Source organism: Lampetra planeri, chromosome 5, assembly GCF_965212315.1.
Source record: "Lampetra planeri chromosome 5, kcLamPlan1.2.h2, whole genome shotgun sequence".
NCBI classification, from domain to species: Eukaryota; Metazoa; Chordata; class Hyperoartia; order Petromyzontiformes; family Petromyzontidae; genus Lampetra; species Lampetra planeri.
In genome coordinates, this window is record NC_136111.1 from 15,699,280 (window position 1) to 15,726,675 (window position 27,396).

The window sequence follows — 27,396 nt, forward strand, 5'->3', positions numbered from 1 at the left end:
TCCGTCGCGGGGGAGACCACGGCGAGGGGCGGGGCTAGGGGGGAATCGAGGGGCGGGGCTAGGGGGAAGCCAGGGGCGGGGTTAGGGGGGATGTGAGGGGCGGGGTTAGGGGGAAGCGAACGGCGGGGATGGGGGGAGACGAGGGGCGGGGTTAGGGGGAAGTAAGGGGCGGGGCTTGGAGCGGTGATCAGCGGGGCGGGAGAGGGGAGGTGAGGGGCAGGCTGGGGAGGGAGGAAAATCGGATGGGGCGGGATAAGAGAAATAGAGGGGCGGGGCTTATTAAGGTGGGGGGGTGAGGGGCGCTGGCGGCGGGGGTGGGCACTTGGGCGGGGTCTAGAAGGAGAGAGGGGTAAGGCGGAGGGGGATGAGGGGGCGGTGTCGAGAGCCGGGGGGGGGGGCTGTGAGGAGAAGGGGCCGAGGAAGGGTGGGGTCAAGAGGGGTGGGGTCAAGAGGGGTGGGGTCAAGAAGGGCGGGGTCAAGGGGCGTGGTCTGCAGGGAAAGTGAGGGGCGGGGCTGTGTGGGCGGGAGGCCCCAGGAGTTCACGAATCCCGCAAGGGCCTTGCGCGCCCTCTGATGGTCTTCTTCCGTACGGCTGCTGATGTAGATTTAGCCCAGTGGTTCTTAAACCTTTAAGGTTTTTAAACCTTAAACTGTGTAACCTTGTATCCCGTTGGTTCTCAATCGTAAACAAATGTATAATGTTAATAAATACATAGAGGGTTTGATGAAACAAAGTAATTGTGCTTACGTGCTAGTGCTTAATTTGTGTTTTCGATTATTTACCATCTAACAAAAGATCTGGCCGTGTCTCGCACCCCCAGAAAGGGTAACCTGGAGTGCTTGCACCCCAGGTTAAGAACCACTGATGTAGGGCAACAACTACAATTTCACATTCAGGTGGTCAAGCCTTAACACTGCATCACAGGAGTAGCTGAGTGTATCACTGTGATGTCTCATTTGTATTTGCGGATCGGAAATTGCGTCGTTCTACGTTGTATAGTTTGTTCTGGATTACCACAGTCGCACACTGGAGAGATTTAAATGTTCCATTTGTGCATCAGGTATCCGCATCTACTTCCATGGTTCGGATGCGGTTTAGGGTGGACCATGAGCTTTGTGGAAGATCAAAATCTGAGATCTGCGTTGGGTCTGTCACAAGGGCACTGCATCAGAGAGGCCCCTGGACATAACCACAAAATAAGCATTAGCGTCGATATAGAGAATACATAATTAACAAAATAAATAAGCAGTTGTCTTCTTCATATATCCGTCGTTCCACTTACAAAATAAAATATATGTATTTCTTACACAACCTATCAACCGCATGGCCTTCCAGGGGTGAATCATTTCAGCAGCATTGTTACCGGTTTTGACAGTCAGTGTCTCATCGGGAGTCGGGCTTGAATCAACTCTGGCAACCGGCACAGAGCCCCACTGCTGCTGCTGCTGCCCTTGTTGGCCCACTGGCCAGAGACATTGAGCCAGCAGCGCTGAAAGTCTGGGTTCCAATACGAACACAAAGCGATGTTACATTGGGGTTTTCACTTGACTTCAATAAATATTGGCTCTGAGAATTATACAGTATATGCAAATATACATCTTGGTTTGCCGGTCATCAAACAATCTCATTGCACGGTGTGTGGGAAAATCCACCTCCGAGATAATTCACCAACCACACAACCACTAACCACACTACTAGCCACAGCCATTCCAAAACTCTATTTCAAGAGCCGCAATGCATGTGAATACGAGACGGTCTTAATAAATAATGTCACTAAGCAATCCTTAAAGAGCTAAAGGTGGCTGATCCCTGGTCTAGTTCTTATGAGCCTTGAGAATTATCATTGAACCCTAACATTCCTAAATGTGTATTGGTCTGGCTCTACGAGCCTGGGGTATTAACACACAACCCGAAGAATCTCAAATATGCCTTAATATGGATATCATAGCTTCAAGAAATAACACAAATTAACCATATGTTAATCACAACTTAATCGAGTTAGTGGCAAGCTATCTATCTGAAATATTTATGAGACCTCTCCCTCATCTCAAAAGCACTCGCACAAGGTTCGGTGTCAGCATGCTGCTGTTCTCCATCGACAGGATCAATGTCGGCTCAACGTTAACCCACTTGCAAATCCCCTTCTCTGCTGACGATGTGATGTTATACATACCTGCCTTCCCTGTGGATGAAGTCCAAAACAAAACTGCCAATAGATTTTGATAATACTTTATCCCTTCGAAAAATATTAATGCAGTTCAAATTAAATCTTTATCTTTTTGTCATCATAAAATTCTTCACCATGTCCAACCGTGGCACAATTTCTCTTAACACTAAATAGTGGCTCTACCATTCGGCTTGCCACCGGCTCAGACAATCCAGGATCCAGGAATTGACATGTTTTTTTGTTTGTGGCAGAGATTGATCTATACCAAGATCTATAACATGGCATTGTGTTAAACTTGACTAGAGCATACAGTACTGTATAGGTGTGATAAACCTAATTCTGACTAAGAAACATGTTCGAGTTTGGTCTGTGAAAAAGGTAGAAATCCTACTCTCTAGGACGGTAGTTCTCAACATTTTTTGGCTACTTGAACCCTTTGTTGAATTTAGTTTCAACCGAGTAACCCCCTTGTCTGACGCAACATGGTTCTGAGAAATAAATGTATTCACAATGAACATCGATATTTTAACCAATTGTCCATTTTGTGAGGTATCCTACCAAGCTAGTAACTGCAAGCGAATATAAAAAAAAACTATTAGCACGGTTGGCTACGTGCGGTGCGAAAGAAGTTCAACATTCCTACATGGCGTAATTGTATAATTTCACACATTTATAAATCAACTCATGTACCCCTGGATGAGAACCACTGTCTCAGGTGTTAACTCCTACAAGCATCTGTTTTCATTGGAACTTTACCACAAAATATTCATTGCCTGAAACGTCGCATAATATATATCTTTTCATTTAAAGGAGTGTTATTGATGAATGTGCCGAGGTTTTTTTTGTGGCCTGCTCATGCCAAATATGCAAGTGCATTTTGCCCTATCAGCTGCCCGTCGACTTATGTGCTGCGAATTAAATACTCCCAAGGACAAACGCGTGTTAGAAAGGGTTACATAGTAATAAATGCATTTTATGTATTAGATTTATATCATCTTAGTTCATATGAACGGAGAGGTATGTCGCTACCCACTGCCTAAAACAGGGATAACAATGAGGGTCGGAAAGCCTCACCGAGACTCAAGGACATTTGCAGGAGGGTCTTAGCATTGGAATGACTTTGGCAATTTCCTTATTGAGCAATTAATGAGTTGTGGGAAGAAAGTGGGGCGCTAAGAGAAACTCCATGGATATGAGGCATGGACACTCATGAAATCTGTACAGACAGCATGTAACATATTTAAAAAATCCTACCATTCACGGGCCCTAATTACATTATTAACCCTGCAAGTTTGGTGTCTGAAGATCTGTGCATGATCCACCAACTTCACATACAAATCATTACATTGTCCCGAATGTCACCAGGTCACGACCCATTGAGGTATATTTTGTCTAATTTTCATGGTATTTTCCTAAACATTGCCTGAAAGACGTCCGGCCACCGAGTACTGTACTAATGTTTGCCTCAGTGGACCTACAGGTCATTTATATAAAAAAAAAATTCGTGTGAGCTGGCCTACGAGAGCCCCATGAACCGGATACACATTCAATGCAGAGCTCACCTTCAGGTACACATTTTATTCTGCGTTGACGTCCTGGAGACCCATTCACCAAGTTTAACTAACATACAGATACTGTAGTGCAAAAGAGTTTCTACAATTGGTATGTGTTCTGTAATCGGTGCTCGCTCGCGATACTCGTTACTCATTACATTACCCTCGTTCGACATGAATGTGAGTGGTAAACATTAAACAAAGCAATAGCCAAAGGGCCTTACGATAATTATTTAAATCTTAAGTGACCTACAGGAGGACCCATTCACCGGGAACTAATTTCAGGCTGAGGTGACCTACAGGAGGTCATCTCACATGATTTAGGCTTTATTTTTTAAAAATTGTTTACGTTTTCAATCGACTAAGCTGCAGGAGCTTGATGAATTGTTGCACCACGAGACCATGAACGGTGGCGGTGCCATGTGGAGACCTTCGTATCGCAGTGGATCGATCACGGTTGATTATGATGATGGTGGTTGTTGTTGTTGTTTACCCAACTATGAACTCGTCACCCCATGCCACGCCCTACACTGCCACGCTCCATAGCTCCTCACTTATTTCAATTCCAACTTCTCTCTTCAGATTTCCAATCAGATACGAGAACAGCTCCGTTTCACAGGGAGGGCAAGGTGAACACGCGCAGAACCCGCAAACGTTGGGTGAAACGGTCAAAGTGGTCGTTGACTTTCTACGGACTTGGACGAACTTGGCTCCGTCATAGGAATGTGCAATTTCCACCAATGACTCAAGACCGCGTGCCGAGTGGGGCACAGCCTTACACAAGAAATACAAATGTGGGATCCTCAAATGTACCTCTGTGATATCCGCTTCCATGGTCCATTTTTAACACAAAAGGATCCATTGCTCTGTGCGATAATTAAATGGGCACTTCCTCCCTTGAAATTAGACAATGGGGATAAACTTGGGGATAAATGACAAACTAAGATAAAAGGTTAATTATTTATCAAGAAAAGCCTCGCTTAATCTGAAGACTGTTTAACGAGGGTCCATTGAAATGTTTGGGCAATTCCTTGTCGAGTATCCTTTGTCCCGACATTCTCGAGGAAACCGGTGTCTTGCAAAAACCCTACACAATAAGAGGGGTCACTACTTAAAATTCACGCATAAAAGTCAACATCCCACTTTCTCTGTCCTGTAATCTAGAGGTGGCGTATCTTTACCAGAACGCCAGGTGTCTATCTCACTTTGCATATCAGCATAATGGGAATCTCCGTCTCTGTGTGTGAACTACAACCTCAGCCCCACAGGGCACAGCACAGCGAATAGGCAGGAGAGAAAATAGGTGGCGAAGCTGTCGGGGTTGCTGATTTTAAGTGGTTTATCTCCTTTGTTTGTGGTGAGGGGTTTTCTCCTGACTTTGCGGCTTCCTCGAATACCAAACCAAAAAAATAAATAAAACTTTGTCAAGCCATGATCGTTTAAAAAAAACATCAAGCTGCAACACTGTCCGATACATTACTATACAGTACTGCCATCACATGACACGACTCGACTACAGCACACACCCAAACTTTTGTGGATTATACAATCACGTAAATCAACCTACGCCCCACCACAAATCACACGAATCCCAACAATGGAGCTGTGTGGACGGCGTACGGAGTATGATGGGTGCGTGAGTGGGTGGATAGGCGAATTAAATGTTGCGTGAATGAATTAGTGGGGGAGTTGGTGGGTGACTTCATTATCGGGTACCCTGCGTTGGCAGTGGTGAATACGCGAAAATAAAATAAAAACTCAACACAAAAGGGCAATTTCCCGAAACGTCGATTATATAACTTCCCTTTTAAGGCGAACTTGTTGAGTTGTTGTCAATTGTGCTTGAATTCGTGGATGAATAGGGATGTGTGTGTGTGTGTATTAAAGGTAGGGGGGTGTGGATGTTTCTGTGAATAGGTGGGTGAGTGGGTGGGTGAATTAGTTGGTGAATGGGTGGGTTTGAGTGGATGGTTCAGTGGTTGCATTGAAATAACAGCCGCAGTCTGGCTTGGCTGGATCACTCGCCGGTCTTGTTTTCGCTTTGTCTCTCCAGAGGTGCGTGTGCGCGAGTCTATGTGTCGGTATGCATGTGTGTTAGATTGTATGTGACAGTGTACTGTATGTGTAAGTATTGTTGGGGAGCCGTAGTGTAGTTGTTCGCGCGCTGCGCCACGGAACCGACCACCCGAGTTCGATTCCCAACACCAGTGATGATTATCTGAACCGGTCCTGGGCCTCCCCTAGGTCGACTCAGCCTCAAATGAGTACCGAGTGCGGTGTGTAAACATTGCCACTAGGGAGACAAAGGCGGTCGAGCGTGGGTGCTGGCCACCCACCCCCTCGTGTGCCGTGCCGACCTTCATAGGTGTTCGCTAAACAGCACTTGCTCCGACAGTCTGTTAAGGTTATACCGGGGATCTTTGTGTGTGTGAGAGTATACGCTATATGAGAGTGTCTGTCTGGCGGTCTGTGGGATCATGCGCGTGTGTGTGTGTGTTTGTCTTTGTCTACCAAATCCAATGTGTTTGTAAGCCAGCAGATTTTTAGCAGGGTTGTTTGGCGTATTGCGAGCATTGCTCTCTCTCTCGTGTGTGGGAATTTGTAATCGTTTGTGCGTGTACTGTGGCTGTATGCGTCTCCATGTGTATATCTATCTGTATGTGTGTAGGAGTATAGTTGTACGTGTGTCGGTGTATGCATATGTAGTGGGTGAGTGGGTGGCGCGTTGCGCTACGTGCCCACGTACTCAGCTACCCGAGTTTAAATCCCCGCTCACGGCCAACAACCGGTAACGATTATCTGCACCGGTCCTCCCCTAGATCGACTCGGCCTTAAATCTGTACCGAGGTGCGGGTCGGGCGTGGCGCTAAGCCACTTTTGTCTCGTGTTTATCGAAATGTCTGTGCGTTTACCCAATATTACGTCGCATCACTAATCGCACCATCCCCCAGCCTACCCCGGAGTAAGAGCCACGTGTCTCCCGAGTATACCTGATCTCACCAGCCTCGCTCCATCCAGTCTCAACCACACACACACAGGGCAAGGAGCCACACCACACGTGCGGATGTTTCCTCGTACCCGAAGGAGAGACAAAGACAACGGACAGGTGAGCCGCTCCCGCGATCATCATCGTCATCATCACATCTTCCATGCGGTGACCGCGGATTTCGCGTGCTTCTGAGTCATGCGAGAGGCAGAGGGGGGGGACGTTGAACGATTTGTTGTCTTTTGACCCGTGGTGGAAGCCTACACGGGGGTACAGAGTTCTGTAATGTAACTACAGATTTGTATCGGTTTCGAAAAAAAGAACCCCCACCAAAGTTCCATAATTGCGAGCTTCTCCGTCTTCGTGGGGAGTTTGAAAGTGCCGGGATGTGGTGTCGTGTTAGACTGTACGTGCACGTGGGGAGACAAAGGTGGCCGGGCTGGGTGGTTGGTGCGGCCTGATCCACCACCTTCTCGTGTACCGTACCGGCTGTCTAAATAGGTGCTCGCTGACTACTTACCGCCAACAACAGGCTGTGAAGGTTATGTGGGGGAGTTTTTAGTTTGGAGTTTGTGTGGAGTTTGAGAGCGTGTTAGTTGTGGGGGCGGTGGGGAGCGGTGGTGTAGTGGTTAGCGCTACGCTGCGCTACGAACCTGGAGACCCGGGTTCGATTCCCGCTCACGGCCAACATCAGTGACGATTATCTGAACCGGTCCTAGGCCTCCCCTAGGTCGACTCAGCCTCAAATTAGTACCTGGTGCTATGTGTAAACATCGCCACTAGGGAGACAAAGGCGGCCGGGCGTGGTGTTGGCTACCCACCCCCTCGTGTGCCGTGCCGACCTTTATAGGGGCTCGCTAACAGCACTTGCCCCTCCAGTCTGCTAAGGCTATACGGGGGATCTTTGTCTTTGTGTGGCGCGGTGGTGTAAGCGGTTACCCCGAGTTCGATTTCTTATCTCACGGCCACCAACACCAGCGGCGAATATCTTGAACCGGTCCCAGGGCCCTCCCCTAGGTCGGCTCAGCCTCAAACGAGTTACTGGTGCGGTGTATAAACATCGTCACCGGGGGGAGACGAAGGCGGTCGGGCGTGGTGCTGGCCTTGCCCCAACAAGTTTAAGGCTACACGGGGGATCTTTGTCTTTGTGAGTCTAATCTATTCTCAGCATGTTCTGTCGTTGACAACTTCATTTCGTACCGACACAAGAAGCAAGGGCCACCGCGAAGCGTTAACAAAAGAAAAAAATCATTGCACAGCAAGTTCGGGCAACCACAGTTAGCGAGCACCTCTTAAGGCAGCACGGCGCGCACAACGGGGCTGATGTTGGTCAATTAGCTTCACGCCAGGCCGCCTTTGTCTCCCCGTGCTTGGCCCTTGCATAGCGACTGCTCCTGATGTTGAGCTGAGTTGGGGTTATCAACTCGCCACTGATGGTAGCCGTGTTCCGGGAATCGAACTCAGGTCGCTGGGTTTAACACTCGAACAAACAAAAAAACATAACCCCCCCCATAGCTTTTAAGACTGTTTGCGAACACCTATTACACATTAGGGCTGAACTATTTTGGGGAAATAGCTAATTGCTTTTTTTCTGACAGATATTGCGATTTGATTTGCGATTAATTTTTTTTTATTCAAGCTTCAGTTCAATATTCACTGTGTAATAGATTTCAAACATGTGATGGAGCATTACCACACGATACCATGAAAAATATGAACTCCTCTATATATTCTAATGCAAGGATGATAACTTAAAATATATTAATTGCTTCCAACATGTATATATTCAAATATGTTAATTGCAATAGAACAATCAAACATAGAACAATTGTTAAGTTAAATAAATTAAGACGCGCATAAAATCGCAGCCTTTGCAATTTGCTAATCGCATTGTTTCAAATTGCGATTTCGATTTGAAATCGATTAATCGGTCAGCCCTATTACACATACAAGGACAAATATCCCCCGTATTAGACCGAGTCTACTTTTAGGACAAGTGCTGTTAGCTAGCCCCTATAAAGGCAGGCACGGCACACGAGGGGGTGGGTAGCCAACACCACGCCCGGCCGCCTTTGTCTCCCTAGTGGCGATGTTTACACATTGCACCAGGTACTATTTGAGGCTGAGTCGACCTAGGGGAGGCCCAGGACCGGTTCAGATAATCGTCACTGATGTTGGCCGTGAGCGGGTCTCGAACTTGGGTTCGCTGGGGTTCCTAGCGCGGCGTAGCGCTAACCACTACACTTACCGCTCCCCACAACACACACAAAGACAAAGATCCCCGCGTGTAGCCAACACGTGCCGTTTGCGTTAAGTGCTCTTGGCGAGATCACACACAGCACGCACGCGCACTCCACTTTCAAACGCACGCGCCCCATTGTCATGCTATTGTCTTAAACCAGTCAACACCAAGTTTGAGCGTCAATCACTTTTTGTTTTAATGCGCACACTCTAAAGCCAACGAAACCCCACAGTGTTAATCACAGCAATCATTTTCGAGAAGCTCTTAGTCGAACGCAGGGATGGCGAATCCACTGCATTCGCGGGGCAAGCTTCTTCCACCGCTCCGGCCCGGAGTTGGCGAGTCGAGGCTGGTTGGATCAGGATGGGGCTCGCTCACTTGACGACAAAGACCCCCGACCAAGCGTCGTGGCCGTCTAGCCCTGCGCGATCACTGCTGCAGCAAGTGCTGCAGCGAGGCAAATGCCGGTTGTGAGAAAATAACGCTCAGCCCACCCTGTCATCTTGCCGAGGCCGTAATTATAATATAATATTCAAATATGCTAAAAATGACCCCCCCCCCCGATATATTGCTATAGATTTCTGTTTATATGATTGTGGTTATGGTTGTACTTTATTAATCCCTAATCTCTGCCATTACATACAATGACACAAGAAAAGGTAAAAAAAAACAGAGCAATGTAATACAATACACTGCTAGACATTATTGTAAAAAAATAATAAATAAAGTCCATCCTATGTGTTAGTGAATTTTTCAAATATTTTAGGCAGGAAATTCGTTTTCAAATTCAGATTTTTTTTTTCTGAGGGGGGACCCCAGACCCGCCGGAAGATTTGGTCCCCCCCAATGTTGACTCCATGGCTACGGCCTTGCATCCCGCCAAAGCTTTTCTTTTTTCTTGTCGGCACCGCACACCGAGTGTAAGGACCCCCCTTGGTAGGTTTAGATATGACACTACTCACAATTGATCTTAGTCGTGGCGAGGAATTGAACGCGCAGAGCACACGCGCAAATTCAGTATATATAGGCACTCGGACATGCATGTCAGCATACACAGACATACATTCACCCATGTTCACACAATCACAAACGCAAACACGTAATAAGACAATATGTATTGCAGTATCATCCGCAATGGGGTAGACAAAACGAGTACCAAATTGTGGAAAGTCAACAACGGACGTTCTCTGGATGGCATTGCCCCTATCATGACAATGTGGAATTTCCGCCGTGGGCCAATGGAGGACGACACAAAGTAATTACCACAAATGAACCACAATACCTTGATGATATTGTCAAGGAGGATAAACGATCACGCGAACTCCGGTCATTCTCGTCGTGGCTTTTGGATAACCATCGAACAAAGACGGCCACTGCATCGCGTGCTTTCAGATGCGTTTTCTGCGGCCGTCTGGAACGCTCTTCCGATATTAGGAAGCCACTGGAGCTATCCACTTTAAAATCTAGACTGAAAACTAATTTCTTTTAGAACTGCTTTTTGTGTTTATTTTATTCTTCTTCCCCCACCCCCGCACCTCTGATTAGCATGGTTGGCAACGTTCGGTGAGAAAGAAGTTCAACATACATGAGCACCGCTCCTTCGAGGAGGGAGACACTGACTCGTTCCGGCATCACCGAGCTCTAAGTCTGACGCGTCGGCCACCTGCCTATCGCATGTCACGAGCGTGACGAACGATATAGTTATTTACTTGATGTCATCATCATCATCACGATCCATGGGTAGACAGCTCGTAGGTGTCCACTGCACATTTCGTCATTTGTTTCCACTTTCCTCTGTCTCGTGCCAACATCTTTCTTGCACCAATCTCATGTCGTCGTTAGGTCTACCTTCATATTATATTATTCAGAAACTAGCCTGCACAGTATAGTACTGTATTGCCTCAGTCTGGCCTCACACCGCTGCTAATAAATCTCACGCAATGCTCGTGTTACAACTCGGGGTCTGATTTTGTTCTCCAATTAGATTCCAATCCATTGACGTCACGCTTTCGCGAGACGAACCCATTCGCGTTCGCAGTTCTCGTGGCGAGCAGTACACCACAGTGTGTCACACATGTCGAGAGCTCATCAAGCTGTTTGCTCCATTGGTCCCTGAAGCTCACTCGGAGCACACATTCTTGCATGCCTTGCAGAGAGTGTTCGTCGCATGCCAGTCAAACCGAACATTTTGAAATGTCAGACCTCGAGTAATCTTTTTTTTATGTAGATAAAATATGTTTTATTCCACATCCTCCCTCGCATCATACAGTCATTACATTGCAACATCCTGAAGTTCTGGACGGTATTCACAGGGACATCGACTGTATTAGGCATACCGGACTCATCGGAGGAGGCGAGGAAAGGATTTTGTTAGGGGAAGGGGGGTTGGCCAGATTATTGCCGTTCTCGACTCAGGTATTTAAGACTGCTCTAAGGTTTCGGAATTGACCCCACATGCACGTGGTGCATTCCTCTTCCTTGTCTCTGAGCTTGTAACTCCGATGCTCCAGTGCTGAGATTGGGCCTGATGAATTCAGCCATTGAGTATGGGAGGGGGGTCGAGTAATCTTTTATCAAAAACAATCTGCTCAAGCTTTCCCGTAACCCACTGCTGTGTGGCCACTCGCACTCTAAACAGCACTGCTCTCCCCCTGCCCTCTGTGAAAACAGACGCTGCTCATCTGTGCAGCAGCGTCGAGGCCGGCATCTTCCTCTCTGCCATCTCGCCTGACCCTTTTCACCCACATCTCCGTGCCCTTCCATCCTCTTTCTCCTTACTTACAAAAATGTAATAAAAAATATTTCACATCCTCTCTCTTCCCTTTCGCGTTCCTCATGCTTGTATATCCATTCATTATAACCTCGACTCTGTTCCCCTTACCGTGGCGTAACCACGGGTTAAAAACAAAGTTCACAGTCGTAATAATAAAAAAAATATACAAATGCGGATTTATTTTGTGTGCAGTCGCGAGTGACTGTGATGAGACCATCAAATCGCAACACTGGAAAATCCGGTTTCATCGCGGGCGGCTGAAACCAGGATTGGAACTCAGGTTCTCAGTGGTTGCTAGCTGTTTCTGACAGTGACACGGCCATCATGAACCAACCCGGGCAGTGCCACCTCTCCCGTCTCGCAGCAGAGATCCATGTCAACACTGTTATGGATAACAACAACAAAATCACGTGCTGTGAAGGGCCATTGCCCAAAACGTCACCTACGATAAATGATATTTAAAAGGCCACAATGTTATTAACGAGTGTGTATTGTTTATTGCGCTTGTGCACAACTGCCAAAGCAGCAGCATCATCACCAAGTGATTCGCTGTGAATGCTTCCCTGTATTGCCCTGGGACCTCGAATGGGCCCGATCTCGTCAGATCTTGGAAGCTCGGCAGCTTTGAGCCTAGATAGTGTTTGGATTTACAACCACCATGTTTACCAGGTGCTATGTAGTCTGCTGTGCGACTACGTGGCCAAAGTAAAATCCGTAGTTAATAGTTGCTTCTATGCTCCCACTTATATCCTCCTACATAATAATAATAATAACAATTTCATTTTATATAGCGTAATTTATGCAACAGCATCCCACAACGCTGCACATCAATGATCCACTTCGTTGAGATATGATTTGTGGCCAGGTGGCTTTTGAAAAAGAAGCGAATATCTCAGTGGGCTTTACCTGGTAAAATACAAAGTTACATTTCATCGTATAAAAACAATCTATTTGCTTGCTTTTTCTATACTTTGCACTCCTATCGTGTTTTTGTTATTGTTTGTTGTTCACATCTGTGAAAAAGAGCTTTATAGCTCATCAGATTCTTCCAGTATGAATACAAACAGTATTCTCATTCTGTAACGTTGTTGGTATGGGCCCTGGCCTTGGGGCCCCGGTGGAGTTTGCACCGCCTGCACTGACCAGCGCGGCGAAGTATGGTCAAATAACCCCACGGCGTGTGTATCGGCCCTCATCCAGCAGTGGATTGACAATAGGGATGTTCGTGTATACAGTCCAGTTTGTTCTCCTATAACGCGGCAGTTGCGTTCCTGAAGAACACCGCGTTATGGAAAAAGCGCGTTATAATATAGGGGGTAAAGCACAGTCCACGATAACACGTGAGAAGCGTACGAAGGCTGAACATAGACCGAGCTGCGTGGGTAGCATCTGGAAGTATCCAGCAGCATCCCGCCTTGTGTGATGCTACGCCGAGGCAGCCGCACAACCGCATATTCCTTGTCGCACGACGTAGTTCTGTTCACTCAATCGCGTTATATCCAATTCGCATCCACGTTATAGAAAACGTGTTCCCGAATACATTAATCGCATTACATCCAATTTTCGTTATGAAAACACGCCGTGACAGGAGAACAGACCTGTGCACGTGTATGCCGTCGTGCGTTACAAAAGCTTTATCGGCCAGTGTTGTGACCTCACACCCAGGATTAGCGCAGGAAAGCCACTTCAATCCCAATTAAGCTCCCGTTTTGAACTTTAATTGTCGTGGTGATGCCATCGTCACCCAGCCCAGGAAATGGTTCCCATTATTATTCACGGACTGATTTGCCTGTTTGTGGGATGGCCTTGAGAGTGTGTAGGGTACAACACGCACACGCTGTGAGGATGTGGTGTAGCCAGAGGCACGCCCGAACGCCTTTGTTTCCTTACACACAAGCAAGCACAATAAAAAGGCTCACACAAGCATACCGCAGCCGATAACTAACAAACGCGTGCTCTTTCCAACACGTGCACTCACATTCCACGATGAATTGCCTCTCTCTTACACACAGTCACATACTCGCTAACTTACACAGTCACTAATATTCACTCGTACTAACAGTCACTAAGTTGCAAAAATACACTCATAATAATACTAACACACATTTTCTAACATATATTATAATACTCACGAATACAAATTAGCCAACACACGAACATACCAAGTCACGAACAAGACAAAGGTCTCATGTGACCTACACAAGATTGCTAGCGAGCACCTATGAAGGCCAGCACGAGGTGGTGGTGTGGCCAGAACCACCTTTGTTTCTCCAGTGCTAATGTTTACACACTGCAGCAGCTACTCGTTTCAAGCTGAGTCGACCTAGGAGAGGCCCAGGACTGGTTCAGATATTCACCACTGATGTTGGCTGTGAGCAGCGATCGAACATACAAACACCCACATTCAGTCACTAACATGCACTTACAACAACAACCGCCGTTCACCACTAAGTGGCGGTGACATGACCTTGGCGTTTGTGCCATGCTAGGTGCACTTTGAGGCCACGTGAAGTGTCGAAGGCCCACTGGCAGGTCACGGAACAGACCCAGGTGCCATGGGTTGACTGGCTGAAAAGACTGGCAGATGCACCACCTGTGCTCCCCACCGTGCTATCTCTGCATTTTAGCCGCAAATCTGCTGCACTACTTGTGAGCGTCGCTCCACTGCCCTCCGTTGTTGTTGTAGGGCGACTATTTCCAACTGCCCGGCAGCATCCTTAACGAACCTCCAACACAGAGGCCGATTTTGACACTGCTGTTACGAGTCATCAGCAAGTCCAACAAACTCTACATTAGTCCATCTCTTCTCTAGCCCGTGCCGTGCCCGTTTAGCCCCATATATCCGGCTGAACAGAAGCTACTTGGGCATGCAGTGGGTGGGCATGCGGGCTACACTCTCCCTCACTAACACTGACACACTAACATGCACGCTTACCCACACACGGACACAACTAACACAGATGAACGCACATCAATATAATTCACAAACCATAGCCGATGATGATGCACAAATGGATAATTAAAATCTCTCTAGTGTACGACCGTGGTCATCCAGAACAGACCGTAACAACGTATGACGATGGTTTCGTTAATCGAAAAGTGTTCATAATTTGTCAATTGCGTTAACGTGAAATTTAGTACACCAAACGTTCATAAAACCAAACTAAACCATTTTATTTTACCAGGTAAGGTCCACTGATGCGACCAGGTCACAAATGATAGCTCAACAAAGAGGCTTATCACGTGGGAATTTATAGCAGCCAAATACTCTAAACGCATGTCGACTCTAAATGTGGAGAAAAAAACCGGGAGGGCCCGGAGAAAAAACCACGGGGAGAGAGGACATGCAAACTATAAATATACAGGTATCATGTTGGGATCAAATCAACGACCTTCTGCGTACCAGGTGAGGTAGTTAACATCTTGCCACCGCTGGGTTGGTAAATCCAGGGATATCTATACAATAGTCACCCTCTTTGAGTTCATTGTGTCTGTTGCTGTATTTTGCAATTGTTTTATAAGCAGCCTAAAAATAATTTGCCCAAGGCGAAATGCGCTACAGGGAATTTAATATTTAATATTGCTTTACGTTTGTGCAACATTTTCGATTTCTCATGCGGTGCAGTTGTTGATAATATGTTTTTCCCTTTTCTGGCAATAACACAGGTGTTAAGATGTTAAAACACCAAATTGAAACCTTTGCAAGGAATCATCTCTGCATTAACCACATATACTTGTGGTGAACATGCAAACAAAAAAACATACTCTGGTAGTAGATGATGCATTGTCTTTGAAGCTGATTGGTCCACACCAGAGACAGCTTTCTTTAGAGCCTAGTCTCAAACAGTGTTAGACCAGAGGATGCCTTTTGGCGCCTTTTGGCGCCAAAAGGACATCTTAATGCCTGTTTTATTGCCAGAAAAGGGACAAACCTATTATCATAATTTAATACTGGCAAAGGAGGTCCCATGATGATGCAGTTGTTTTTGCACTGATTTCTATTTGCTGGCTGCAATGCTGTACTTTATTTTATGTGTTTTGCTTTTGTCATGCTGGTGACCCCAGGAACTGCACTCCTCACCATATTTCTGCCTCAGGCAGAGAGTGTTATGATAGAAGGATTAATTTTTCTCCAAATGTAAGATTTCACTCTTGGGACATAACAGATCCATTATGAGACACATCTCACCCCCATATCCCCCACATCCCCTCTGTCCCCATCTCCTCCCCCCCCCTCCCTTCGCCCCCGCCCCACTCCAGCAGCGATGACGGTGACGTACACGAACCGGGTCGCGAACGCGCGACTGTGTGGCTTCTCGAAGCTTCTGCTGCAATGGCGCGGTAGCATCTACAAGCTGCTGTACCGCGAGTTCTCCATCTACTTCATGATGTACGCCGCGCTCAGCCTCACATACAGGTGACTTGGCCTCGCATCCAGGTGACTCGGCCTCACGTACAGGTGACTCGGCATCACCTACAGGTGACTCGGCATCACCTACAGGTGACTCGTCGCTTGGCCTCAGCTACAGGTGACTCGGCATCACCTACAGGTGACTACTTACCCAGCCTCAACTCCTCGCGCCACTTAGAGATCGTTGGTGAGGCCTGGGCTGGTCGCGACATTTCAGATAAACTGCTTGGGGTTGTGGTCGGAGCGTGCAGCTCCCTCAATTGGAGCGTTGCGAGTTACAATTCTGGTCAGGAGGTGGCACGGCACAGCATCTAACACGGGTCGATAAAATAGGTACCATTTTGTGGGCAGTGTGTATATATATGTTGAACTTCTTTCGCACCATACGTAGCCAACCGTGCTAATTGGAGGTGTGGGGGAAGGACAACAAACTAAACACAAAAAACAAAAAAGCAGTCCGAAAGAAATTAGTTTCCAGTCCAGATTTAAAAGTGCATAGCTCCAGTGCCTTATTAATATTGGAAGGAAGAGCGTTCCAGACGGCCACAGAAGCGCATCTGAAAGCGCTCGATGCGGTGACCATCTTCTTCGATGGCTACCCCAAAGCTGCTACGAGGATGACCGGAGTTTGCGTGATGGTTTATACATCTTGACGAAATCAGCAAGGTATTGTGGTTCATTTGTGGCAAGCACTTCGTGTGTAATGAGTGCGACCTTAGGATGTATTCATTCAGCAACCGGAAGCCAATGCAGCTCAGAAAGCACTGGACGGAAATGGTGGGATCTTAAAAGTGAACACAGACCCACAATGAATCACATGGAAAAGTCTGAATGCAATGTGGGTACATGGTCATGGTGGTTGATGGTGGTGGGGGTGGTTGGCGGTGGTTAATGGGGTCGTAGTGGTGATGATAGGAACGATAGTGGTTAATGGTAGTTTGTGGCGGTTGTTGGGTTGGTGGCTGTGGTGGTTAATGGTTGCGGTAATGGAGGTGGTGCTAGTGGGGGCAGCTGTTTGTTGTTGCCGCTGCCGTTTGTGGTTCATGTCGCGGTTGTTGTCGTTGTGTGAACGTGCAGGTTTGCTCTGAGCGAGGATCAGAAGCGGCTGTTTGAGAAACTCTCTCTCTACTGCAACAACTACGCCAACCTCATCCCCGTGTCGTTCGTGCTCGGTGCGCACACGCGGCCCACACCAATCCCCCACCCCCCGCTAACCCCCCCCCCTTGCTACCCCCCCCCCCCCCCCCCCCCCAGTTACGTAGCTCCCGTACCTTTGCGACCAAATGCAGAGAAATCGTTGACTTTTTTGGCAGTCGCGCCATGTAATTGTGAACTTGTTTTGTCTGCTACACTTGTTTACTCTACTGGGTGCGCCGTAGTGGCGAAATGTTAACTACCTCACCTGGTATGCAGCAAGTGGTGGGTTTGATCCCAACCCTGACACCTGCTGCATATTTGGAGTTTGCATGTTCTCACTCTCCGCGTGGTCGCGTGGATTTTTCTCCGGGCCTTCTGGTTTTTCCCTCCACATTTAGAATCAACATGCATTTAGAGTGTTTGGTTACTATACATTTCCACACGATATAAACCGCTGAGTTGGGTTGTTATTTGTGGCCAGGTCGCTTCTGAAAAAGAGCTGTACAGCTCAGTGGGCCTTGCCTGGTAAAACTAAAAATGGTTTAGATGAGTTTTGAAATAGTTTAAAACTTTGCAACTTGGTGTCTCTTTTTGAAAGAGAAACGTGCAGCAGTCGTCTTGTACTGCTCACTGTGTGGGTGCAGACCAGGGCCACAGCCCACACCTTAGAAGCTTGGGGGGGGGGGGGGGCGGTCTCCCTCCTCGTTGGCTATTGATTCGATTTCAGTTCTTCGCACAACAGTGACATTCAATCTACGCGACTACTGGCCGAATACTGATGCTGCTGTCCGTACGTTACCATGTACAGTATTTAAGGGTTCTATTTTTATTGCCCACGTAAACAAATAAAACGAATCAATTTCATACAGCTGAAGGAAGGAAAACTGGCTCGTAAATACTGTGGTTTTTGTGCGAGATTTATCGCGCGTCTCGTGCGGATACCCACGGCACCCACAGCACCTGCGCCCGTGTTGCGCCAGCTCGACCCAGAAGTCACCGGGCCAGTCACATTTTTGCGTTGAATTAAATCGCATCTCATTTCAGAGATCATTTGCGGTATTTGGCAACGGCATTCCGCGTTGCGTAATCGGGGTACCGTCTTGTTATTGTTGATGCTCTTGTTGTCGAACCTGCTCGCGCATCTGACGGCTGAAATTATCCCTGGACTCGCTTGAAGAGTTGCGAGAGAGTGAGAAAGAGACCCAAGTCGTAACCTCCCCGTGCCTCTCCCTGTCTCTGCTGGACGGGGGCGGCGCAGGTTTCTACGTGGCGCTCGTGGTGTCACGCTGGTGGAGCCAGTACACCAGCATCCCCACGCCGGACCGGCTCATGTGTGCCGTGGCGGGCACGGTGCACGGCGTGGACGAGCGTGGCCGCCTCCTGCGCCGCACGCTCATGCGCTACGCCAACCTGTCGGCGCTGCTCATCCTGCGCTCCGTCAGCACGGCCGTCTACAAGCGGTTCCCCACCATGGACCACGTCGTTGAAGCCGGTGGGTGGACTCCCTCGCGTCCACATCTGCTCGAGAGGCTGGTCGTCCGCTCTCTTCTCTCGGGCGGTTGCTTCTCGTCTTCTGCTGGTCCCGGGTCTAGAACTCCTTTGGTTGTCTGCATTTCTGGCTTTAGTCAAGTCCTTGAATGAGAGCTTACACTCGTCTCTCTATCGTACTATCACTAGACTTTCTCTCTCGGTGGGTGACCGCTTCATCTCCTCTGCTTCTCCACATTGAGCGGACACCCACATGTCCACCTCTGCTCGAAAGGGTGGTCGTCTGCTTTCTTCCCTTGGGCGGTTGCTTCTTGTCTTCTGCTGGTCCCGAGTCTAGACTTCGTATGTTTGTCTGCATTGTTGCCTTAATCAAGTATTTGAACAAATCCTATTCTCCTCTTCATACGACCACATATCTCCCTGGTACCATCCCCACCACCACTACTCTCTCTTTCTCTTTGAATGGGTGGTCGCTTCATCTCCTCTCGAAAGATGTAGGAGTACCTATACTTTATCCCACCGTATATGACCTGAATATCGACTAAACTGTGTTTTTACCTACTTATACTGCCAGGTGGACAAGCGGGGGTGGGGGGGGGCGGATTTTAACCCTTTCCCATTCCGAGACATCTGCAAGTTGCAGGGTGTGGGTCCCGTTCACCTTTGAATCTCAAAACGTGGAAGTGGCTCAGCGTTAAATTTGCTTACAGGCATAGTGCCATTTTTAAAGACATTGTACTCACTGCAGAAAACTGTAGTGATATGACCACACATTATGATCGCCGGCGCCAAAGTGTGCCACACGCCCTCCCGCATGCACTTGTGGGAGCCTCGGTACCGATAAAGTTATTTTAGTTTCGCTTTTCTTCCGGTTTCGTTTGAATGATGTACACGTACGTCATCGGCACGTGCGTACGTCATCGGAACAGGAAAGGGCTAAGAAACTCGCACTATTGTTTCAACTGCCATGCCGGGTGCCCTCCACCGCGCTAACGGTCACACCATGCCGGCCTGGTGCGTCCGTGTCATCTCCGTGCAGGTTTCATGACGCGGGATGAGCGCAAGCGGTTCGACGGTCTGCGCTGCTCCTACAACAAGTACTGGGTGCCGTGCGTATGGCTCTCCAGCCTGGCGGCGCAGGCACGGGCCGAGGGTCGGGTTCGCGATGACGTCGCGCTCAAGCTGCTGCTCGATGTGAGGACCTCTCCCCTCTCTGTCCTGCACCTGCCTTGCCCTACCCTGCCCTGTCTTAGCCTACCATGCCCTACCCTGCCCTACCATGCCCTACCCTGCCCTACCATGCCCTACCCTGCCCTACTCTGCCCTGCCCTACTCTGCCCTGCCCTACCCTGCCCTGCCCTACCCTACCCTACTCTGCCCTGCCCTACCCTGCCCTGCCCTACCCTGCCCTGTCCTACCCTACCCTGCCTTGACGCCAACTCCCCTTCCCTGCCGTGCACCCGCCTTGCCCTGTCCTGCCTTCACGTGACCTCCCCTTCCCTGTCCTACCCTATCCTGCCTTGCCTTGTCCTGCATTACCTTGTCCTGTCCTGTCTTGCCCCATTTTTAATATCTTGCCCTGCCCTGTTTAATCTTGTTTTGCCATGTCTTGACTCACCCTGCCTTGCCCTGTCTTGCTTCACCTTGCCCCGCCAGGCACTGATGTTAGCTCCCATCATCGTTCGCCATTGGCCTAACCCCCTGATCCCTTTCACCCACCTAGCGCCCGCACAGCGGACCACGACAATCACACGTAGGGGGTTCGCCGGTATATATCACCTGGAGGTCAACTCAAGGTCCTACGTGGGCACGAGGGCGTGGCATAGGCCGGTTCACTCACAACGTAGTTAGCGAAGGGGCGACGGGGGTGTGTTGAGTAAATATCAAGGCAGTGTTGTTAAAATATACAAATGACATTGGTTGTGTTTGTCGTACGACCAAAGTAGACATATTCTGCAAATATGTTTATTTTGTAACGATAGAGTCAATTCAAAGTCAAAGAAGTCTCACAGTTCAAAAAAGCATTGGTCGGCTCTAATGACCAATGTCAGCCCTGAGCCAGTGCTGGAAATTTCACATTATTGTGACAGGGGCCCGTCTACCCATAGAATAACCAACTGTTGATCTACAACTATTCCCACTTGAGCTGACCATGGGAACAGTGACGCTTGGACCGAGTGAATCCAATGTCAGGTACAGTCGATAGGAACTAACGCGCGACCTGAATCGATCAAGGTTATCGTATTTTGGGAAGAGAGACGATGGAGGGAATTTCCCCTGTCGAGCAGTGCGAAGAAAGGAGGAAGAGAAGTGTTGTGTCCTGCATGATCAGCCACTCATTTGGATACCATTTGTGGCCAGGTCGTTTCTGAAAAATAAGTTAATAGCTCGGTGGACTTTACCTGGTAAGATTTAAAAAAATCGTATTTTGTTTCGTGATCTGCTTACTTTGCTTATACTTTGCACTCTAATCGTGTTTTAGTATTGTTTTTTGTTGTAACGTTATGACCTGCCCCGACTGAACACCTGTGAAAAAGAGCTTTGTAGCAACATCGGATTCCTCCAACATAAAGACTTTTTTCCGGATAAATGTGGTGGTTAAACGTGGCACAGATGAGAGGAGACCCTCAGTCTGATAGAACGAGTCCTCGGGAGTGCCGATGATGATGATGGCGGTGGTGATGGTTACTGATGATTATTGCCGATGGCGACCCCGTCTGTGTTGCGCAGGAAATGAATGTGTACCGGGGGAACTGTGGAATGCTGTTTCACTACGACTGGATCAGCGTGCCTCTCGTCTACACACAGGTGTGCTCTGGTGTTTCCTGTGGACCTGCCGGTGCAGTGGGTGGTGTATGCACCCTGTCTCGTGCTATGATGGTCTCACCTTTGCCGGTGTGTTGCGCCGATGCCTCACCTGTGCTGGTGGAAGGTGCCTGTGCAGGTGTGGTGGTACAACAATGAACCATCTGTGTGGTGCCGAGTTGACTCACCTGTGTGGTGCTGCAGGTGGTCACGGTGGCAGTGTACAGCTTCTTCCTCGCCTGCCTCATCGGCCGCCAGTTCCTGGACCCGGCGCAGGGCTACCCGGGCCACGACATGGACCTCTACATCCCCGTCTTCACCCTCCTGCAGTTCTTCTTCTACGCCGGCTGGCTCAAGGTTCGGGACGTGCACGCTGCCCGGGATTTGAACCCTCGACCCCACGGCTGAGGAGCCGTTTTGTTCCGCCGAGTTGGCCTTGTCCAATGAGTCAACAGTCAAAGTGTCTCCCGGCTCAGTCGAGCGATAGGGCGGTGCTCCTCTACATTGATGACCCTAAACCATGATGGCGAGATTTTAACTACTTCGCCTGGTATACAGGATGTCGTGGGTTCGATCCTGACCCTGACGCCTTTATATTTGGAATTTTCATGTTCTCCCCGCTGTTGCGTGGATTTCTATCTGGGGCCTTCGATTTTACCCTCCACACCCTCCACACCCTCCACATATAGAAACATTAATTTAGAGTATTTGGCTGCTATAAATTTTCACATGAGCCACTTCGTTGAGCTATCATTTGTAGCCAGGTCACTTTTGAAAAATAGCTATGAAGCTCAATGGGCCTTACCTTGTAAAAAAAAGTGGTGGAAATTCCACATTTTTCCTAAAATGGGAGTGACCATCTCAAATAGGATAACAGTTAAATCTTGACTTAAAGCTTTCGTGACTGCAGGAATTCATACTGTTTGGGTCTTTCGGTAAAGTCACTTAGATAGAATAATAAAAAATCACGACGTTTCGATCGCAGCACAAGCAATTGTCCTCAGGTGAAAAAATGTCACCTGGGGACGATTGCTTGTGTTGCAATTGAAACGTCGTGATAAAAAAAAAATGCTATCTATGTGACTTTACCGAAAGACCCAAAGAGTAGGATAACAGTTATACTTTTTATCATGACAACAGCACTGGTAATTATGTACGAGGCGTGTTAACAATGTTTTATTTGTAAAACCACGATATACCTGAATCGGTTCCAACACGATACGTGCTTTGAATTGGGCACAATGATGGGTTTTGGTGTTATGGAAATTGCGTACAGCAATTGCTTTGATGTTTCGTCAAACGGCCACCTGGCTCCACGGTAGGGCGAGCAACTGGCAGCAGGTTCGAAGGTTGCAAGTTCAAATCTTGTTGGGGGGGGGGGGGGGGGGGAACTGACTCGACTCAACGTCCTTTCAATGTCGATAAAATTACGAGAACTCTGTCGGGAAGTGAAAAGCGGTTGTTCATGGCAAAGTGGAATTTCCACCACCAGCTCGGCGCTGTAAATAGCCGAGCACTTCGTCGGTGTTCTTTCGAGAGAGAAATTACTTTGAATTTGTTGTTGCTGTTACATTTATGCAATTGGTGAGCAATCAAAATCAGACAAAGAAGGAGGAACAACAACAGACAAGGTGACACAAACGTGTCAGGAATGGTGACTGAAATCGTGAATATTTACAGAATCTCTGCAAGGGGTTGGTGGGAGAGGTGGGGGATGGGGATCATAAGATGATTCATATTTACCAGAATGGCCTCCCTGATGAACGCGTGTTCTCCGTTGCGTGTGAATTCACCGTCGTGCGTGGTCGGTGCTCATGAAGGTGGCGGAGCAGCTCATCAACCCCTTCGGCGAGGACGACGACGACTTTGAAACCAACTTCCTCATCGACCGCAACCTCCAGGTCTCTCCCGCACAATTCGGCTGTTCCATCCGTCATCATCGTCTCTTTTTACCCGCCCCTCCCCCAACAAAAATTAAATGCAGCATTTGATTACTTGCCATATTTACTAAATTCGATCATCATCATCATCATGAGCCATGATCAATTCACTGCTGGATGAAGGATTCCCCAGGCCCTCGCCATCTTTCACAGTCCTACTCTGCGCACACGCTCATCACTCCCATCTCCACATTGGATACAATCTCTGGCGCGTTCTCCCCTTTGGCTGCGATTAAAGTGAATCCAAAAGTAGTTCTGAAATGTCATCTTCTGCGGGCTTGAAGCTCTCTTTCACATGCCCAGTATGGGTGGGTCAGGACACTCTACTGTGTTAGGGCCGACAATGGAAACAATGGGTATGGTGGTGCATACATAATTAATTAGCCATAGCAATGAGTGCCAAGGAAACGAGATGTAAAGGTCCCCAGCATGTTGCGACGAGTTGCTTGTTGTGGCGTGCCCCACGACAGGTGTCCATGCTGGCCGTGGACGAGATGTACCAGAACCTTCCACTGCTGCAGAGGGACATGTACTGGAACGCGAGCGACCCGAGGCCTCCGTACACCGCCGCCACCATGTCCACTCTGCACAAGCCTTCCTTCCTGGGCTCTGCGTTCGACATGAGGTCCTGCCAAGAGCAGTGGACCCTTGCTGCCATCCCCCCCTCACATTTCCACTCGCTCCCTCGCCAGGCCCAAATCAAGGCCCTGAGGCCTACTTAGGCCTGTGGCAGGTTGCAGAACATTCCTGAAGTGGAATATTTCCCCCTTGGTTCACTTATGTTGCAAACCAAGGGGAAATATTGGTCGAGATAATTCATGCAAATTGACCACCGGCCCCAAGGTCTATTAGGTCCAGGTCTGATAATGACAAAGTTATAGAAAATGGTCGAATGTTTCACCAGGGTAAATAAAAAAAACAAACACCTCACCACTCTCACCACTGACTTTAAACACGGCAAGTTATAAAACGAAGCAGAAGTCTGTGTTTGCCAACGCAGTGTAATAAACCACCGAAGGAATCCATGGCCGTTGCACAGTGGCATAAACGGTCTTGTTAGCAGTGGCCTCTTGACCCTTCACTTTGAGGTTTGGTGGTTTCAGTGATCCACGATGGAGAAACCGTGCAATCAGTCGACTCGGCAATTAAAGCGAGGTGGAAAGACGGGGCAGGTCGTCTCCCCATCACCCCTATGGAACACATTAGGGGGAGCATGGGGGAGGAGGGAGGGTGTATGCCAGAAGCATTATTTACACGGACGCTTTGTGAGTTTTTGGTTTTTGGGTAGACTACAACCTCGTTTGTGTGCCCTCCCATCTTGGCGCCCCTCTGTCTAGATTTGACACCCCCCCACCCCCCGTTATTAATGCGTGGTCTCCTTTAAACCACACAATCAACAATGTCCCCTTGCTCTCTTTTCTCCCTCCTCTCTCACATCAGCATGCACAAGGACGACATGGAGTTTCAGCCGATGGAGCAGCTATCCGATCCAGGCATGCCAGTGCCGCAGCTGCTGGAGCGGCTGCTCCACAGCCGCGGCTCTGCGCCATCGCCACCGCAGGCGCCGCTCTTCAGCGTTGGCGCGCAGGGCGTGCAGACGTCCAGGATCACGCACCGCATGAACCTGGTGCGGCGCATGGACAGCATTGCCTCGTCCAGCTCGGGCATCGACGAGGCCGGCGAGTACGGGGCCCTCAATTGCAACGGCTGCGGCTGCGGGGAAAAAGGGCCCAGGGACGTCACGCCGGTGCCCAGGGTCGACGCCGATGACGGAACCGAGCGGCCCGACTCCATTGCGGCCGACATCGTCGTGCCGTGCCTGGATACCGACGGACGGCGCGGAGCGCCGCGGCCGTCGCTGGCGCCGCCGCCACCTTTGCCTCCGCTTCAGCCTCTGGAACAGCAGCAGCAGCACCCGCAGCAGCAGCCGCATGTGGAACACGAGGCAACGAAGTTGGAGAGCAGCACTAACAGCCAGAGCAGCGTCTCCACGGGGCACGGGAGCCAGAGGCCTCTGTTGAGTGCGGACTCTGACGAGGGTCCCGGCGTGGGGTTAGCAGCTCCCGCCACGTTGCCAGCGTCGTCTTGCTGTGGCGCTCGACGCGATGGTGTCGCCGGTAGTGGGAGGGACGGGGAGGACTCGGACCTCCTCCTCCCGTGGTCGGAAATGTTGACGATGACCACGGTGTTTGATGTCGGCGGTGACGGTGGCGGCGTTGTCGGTGGTGGCCGCACTGGCAATGATGCCCCTTTGGAACTGCAGGCGCTGCTCGTGGTGACGGAGGAGGAGGCCGGGAGGCGGCGGAGCGTGGTGCCGGGTGGGCGACTCGGGGGGGCGGAACGCGACGACGCGGGGAGAGCACCCGCGGCCTCGGCGAGCGGGAGCTGCATCTTCAACATTCCCGACGGCCTGTGAACACGGTTGCTCGGGGCTGACAGTAGCGTAGCAGTTAGCACGCTGTGCTACGAACCCGGTGACGCGAGCTCGATTCCCGCTCACGGCCAACACCGGTGATGATTATATGAAGCGGTCCTGGGCCTCCCCTAGGTCTATTAAGCCTCAAATGAGTACCTGGTGCAGTGTGTAAACATCACCACTGGGGAGACAAAGGCGGCAAGGCATGGTGCAGGCTACCCACTTCCTAGTGTACTGTGCCGACCTTCATAAGTGCTCTTTAACAGCACTTGCTCCTGTAGTCTGTTAAGGCTATAGGGGGATCTTTGTCTTTAGGTGCTCACAGCCAACAGTGTTGGCCCGAGTAACACCCATAGCTGCCTGAATTGTGTAATAATATAACACCCGTAGTTTATTGTAAATTAAGCTAATAAACACAGCTGATTGTAGGCAGTTAAAACCATCGGGCTGATAGTATATGGAATTGATCAATACCCATAGCGGTCTGCAGACAACCACAGTCGCCTCTGAACAGAGTTCAGATGAGAGACACTTTCCGTTCACTGACAAACACTACTTGAAACTACCTTGGCAGTAACTGAAATTTATGGATGAAATGTCGATGTCTAACCTGGTGACACTGCAGTGAAGGCGTTCAACTTGGCAGTTCAAATCCTTGCCGGGTTCAGTTTCGTCTATCATCAGTCATCATGGAGACACTAGCTATAGGAGTGTGGAATTTGCATCGCTGGCTCAGGGACGCCAACGGTTGCGAGCACCACCCCGGCGCTTGCGAGCACCACCCCGGCGCTTGAGCACGGAGGACTCTGGCTCGACACGTGTGGCACGGCCAGGGTGGATCTTGAACTTTGGGGTTGACCTTCGCACAGAAAGGCAGCCACTTTATTTTTTTTACCTTTTAAACAGAACGTCAAGATTGCGTTGCAGGTAAGGGTGATATCGTTGGGGTCATACTTTGTATCCACATTCGCTTTTAAGGAAACCACTAGGGGGCCGTCCATAAATGACGTCACGCACCTGGGCGGGGGGGGGGGTCAGACATTTGTGACGAGGGGGGGGGGGGTTGAGAAATGTGACGTCACATCAAAATGCGCAAATTGAATAAATATAGACAACAGGTTCTTCTTAATTAAATAGACTTTTTAATAAATATTTTCTCCTACAACATCAGAGTGCAGCGCCACATTAAATACGCACTACAATGACAATAGTTTAAAGCGATTTGAAGCATGTTTTATTTTTTTGGGGGGTGCAGAGCTTTGTGACGTCATATTTGAGGGGGGGGGTCTGACTTTTTGTGACGCCGTGTGACGAGGGGGTGGGTCAAATATCGTCCAAAATCGCGTGACGTCATTTGTGGACGGCCCCAATGCACGGAGGTTTGAGCCTTTGGGTGGCATCGGGCAGCCGCGAGGTAGATATGCGCGCACCCAGTGACGATGTTCTCGCTGCTGAACCTTGCGCACGCGTGCCGGTA

The 27,396-nt window shown here is 49.1% G+C and overlaps 1 protein-coding gene across 4 annotated transcripts; it reads left to right on the plus strand.

The window, feature by feature from the left end:
- Positions 1-5,684: 5,684 nt before the first annotated feature.
- LOC144719001 (bestrophin-2-like) lies at positions 5,685-26,945 on the plus strand. Of its 4 annotated transcripts, none has more exons than XM_078594718.1 (11): positions 5,685-5,776; positions 6,740-6,827; positions 15,983-16,139; positions 17,211-17,305; positions 18,529-18,762; positions 19,798-19,952; positions 21,489-21,566; positions 21,768-21,920; positions 23,384-23,464; positions 23,974-24,128; positions 24,944-26,945. In XM_078594718.1, the coding sequence occupies exons 3-11, from the start codon at positions 15,988-15,990 to the stop codon at positions 25,917-25,919; spliced, it is 2,079 nt and encodes a 692-aa protein (XP_078450844.1). In that variant the 5' UTR covers positions 5,685-5,776; positions 6,740-6,827; positions 15,983-15,987; the 3' UTR covers positions 25,920-26,945. The 4 variants fall into 4 exon arrangements, with proteins under 4 accessions (XP_078450844.1, XP_078450842.1, XP_078450840.1 ...); XM_078594716.1 differs by having other exon boundaries at positions 5,705-5,776; positions 6,673-6,827; XM_078594714.1 differs by lacking the exon at positions 5,685-5,776 and having other exon boundaries at positions 5,784-6,827.
- The last annotated feature ends 451 nt before the right edge of the window (positions 26,946-27,396 follow it).

Excerpts from the sequence above, each read along its gene's own strand:
- LOC144719001 (XM_078594718.1), top strand. The coding sequence starts at position 15,988 with ATGACGGTGACGTACACGAACCGGGTCGCGAACGCGCGACTGTGTGGC. Across the intron at positions 16,140-17,210 it reads GCGCTCAGCCTCACATACAG|GTTTGCTCTGAGCGAGGATC; the intron begins GTGACTTGGCCT and ends GTGAACGTGCAG. Across the intron at positions 24,129-24,943 it reads GGCTCTGCGTTCGACATGAG|CATGCACAAGGACGACATGG; the intron begins GTCCTGCCAAGA and ends CTCTCACATCAG.